The following is a 2,050-nucleotide window of genomic DNA, read 5'->3' as shown; positions in this document are numbered from 1 at the left end:
GACAACTGCCGAGTCCATCCATAGCAACATCGCGGGGCTGGCATTTTTGGCTGGTTGTGCAAATTATCACGGGGAAAATATACGGATCAGTTGACAGAGCTAAAAAATTTTAATAATCCCTGAGCTCTGGCGACTAATTCTTTATTTTTTCCTTCGATAAATTCTGCAGTGCTATCTGTTTGGTTTAGCGCGATCAAAGCGCTCGGCTCATCCTCCTCTAGCGATGACACGCCGGTCGCGGCTCTCGCCGCGGGTCTCCTTTGTTCCCACGCCTCGCTGCCCGCTGCAGCAAGTCATATTTTCTGGTCCACGTCGCCACTTCCTCTTCCCCTCCGCTCCGCTTTTTAGCGCTGCTCTCCCCCTCGTTAGCTGCAGACCGGCTGCCCGCGCACGGCTCCGCGCGGCACCTCCACGTGGGTGGACACGTGGCGGCCACGTCGACCACCACCGCGACGGCTCCCGGCCAGGGCCGCCGCCCCCGCCACCCTTAAGGCTGAGGCCGGAGCACTCCACCTTGAAACTAAGACTCCACACCATGCCAGATTTTTAATTACACATGTCCGAGTTGTGAAAAATCGGATGGACATACCACCCAAGAGAAGAAACAGGGCCTATGCGACACCTAGCATTATACCAGTGTTTGATTGAACAGTACGTACCAGATAAACGGCAAAATGGTTTAGGAGGAACAATGGGAAAATATTTTCTAGGAGTGGGCGTCACTGCAATGCAGTGAGCTGGGCGGCGGCGGGGGCGGGGGCAGTCCTGGGCCGCCCTGATCCGGACGACGGCGAGGTGCCCATGGCCTTTGTGGTGCTGGAGCCGTCCGTGACGGCCAGCAAGCAGGAGATCATCCAGCTCGTGAAAGGTGAGTGAGTGTGTAGCAGCATTGACCGAGGTCAGGGGAGGGCGGTCGGGTCGGCCACCCACCCTTGGCGCAGCGCAACCTGACTGTCCTGTCGCTCCACCCGCAGACAAGCTCCCCGAGACCAAACAGCTGCGCGGAGGCGTCGAGTTCCTAGACGCCCTCCCGCGAACGACTTCCGGCAAGCTGTCCGGACGCCAGCTCCGCGACCGAATGCCGCGCAGGTCCGTGGTCGGCAGCCTCCTGATGTAGACGCGGGAGCCGCGCGAGGCAAACGTCGCTCACTTCCCCAAAAGGTCGTCCACGTCCGGCGAGTGACTCGCCGGCCAACCCCAGCGGCGCCTCTTGGAATGGTCTACTCTACTCTACACATAATTTATACGCCTTTCCGATCGGACGGACAAAGGAGTCTCGAGACCAGGACCAGGACCTGATCCGTGCCCGGTGGGAAGGACAGGAATAGGCGCTGTCCAGCTGAGGTCCGGCTGGACCGTGCTTCCCATGATGTACATGTCTGTCATATTTCATTATGAGTTAGATTTGCTTGTATTAAATTTTTCTTCACATTGACCCGAAAAAGGGGTTTGCAACGGAGAGTCGTGTTATTGTGTGTCCAAGTAGGCCGAGGGGAGAGGGTCGTGCGGGCCGCCGGGGATGGGGTGGAAAAGGGAGGGGGAGCGGGAGAGGGCGGGAAGCGCGCCTGGCGCGCTGGGCTGGGAGTTGAAGTGTTAGGAGCCCTTCAATTCATTTCGCGAGGCTTAAATGTCAACAATCCAATCTAGCTGATATTTCGCAAAAAAAAAAAAAGACCAACAACAGCACTGCAGGAGCGTTTTAATAAGGTCAAATTGGCAGTATTGCCACACAGTGCTGTGGTACGCAACAGAAGGACGGGGTGGGGGTGAGGGAGGATAAGGGTGAGGCGCGGCCCGCGGCCGTCGCCCAACGGAGCGGTATATCCGACGTATGGAGTCCTTTGCAGAGTCACCTCATCCACGTTTATCTCAAATTTAATTTCGAATAGCTGCGTCCGCGAAAAGTGGAAGCAAATAAGGAATCGGCATGAGCCCGAAGGAAAGAAAACCACGGAAGAAAGGCGTGAAGCAAAAGTATGCTTTTTGTTATTTCGCTTGTCGATGTTGTCACTGGTCTTCTCCAACCCTCCCGCCCGCCCCTTTTGTTCCC

General features: G+C 56.6%; 1 protein-coding gene across 1 annotated transcript; it reads left to right on the top strand.

The window, feature by feature from the left end:
- Window positions 1–759: 759 nt before the first annotated feature.
- Window positions 760–1,459, top strand: LOC127751756 (uncharacterized). Its single transcript, XM_052275770.1, has 2 exons — window positions 760–868; window positions 975–1,459. The coding sequence occupies exons 1-2, from the start codon at window positions 802–804 to the stop codon at window positions 1,115–1,117; spliced, it is 210 nt and encodes a 69-aa protein (XP_052131730.1). The 5' UTR covers window positions 760–801; the 3' UTR covers window positions 1,118–1,459.
- Window positions 1,460–2,050: the final 591 nt, after the last annotated feature.

The sequence above is a fragment of the Frankliniella occidentalis genome, unplaced genomic scaffold (genome assembly GCF_000697945.3).
Source record: "Frankliniella occidentalis isolate FOCC.00 unplaced genomic scaffold, Focc_3.1 Scaffold906, whole genome shotgun sequence".
Taxonomy (NCBI): Eukaryota; Metazoa; Arthropoda; class Insecta; order Thysanoptera; family Thripidae; genus Frankliniella; species Frankliniella occidentalis.
This window is presented reverse-complemented; position numbering and strand designations above follow the sequence as displayed.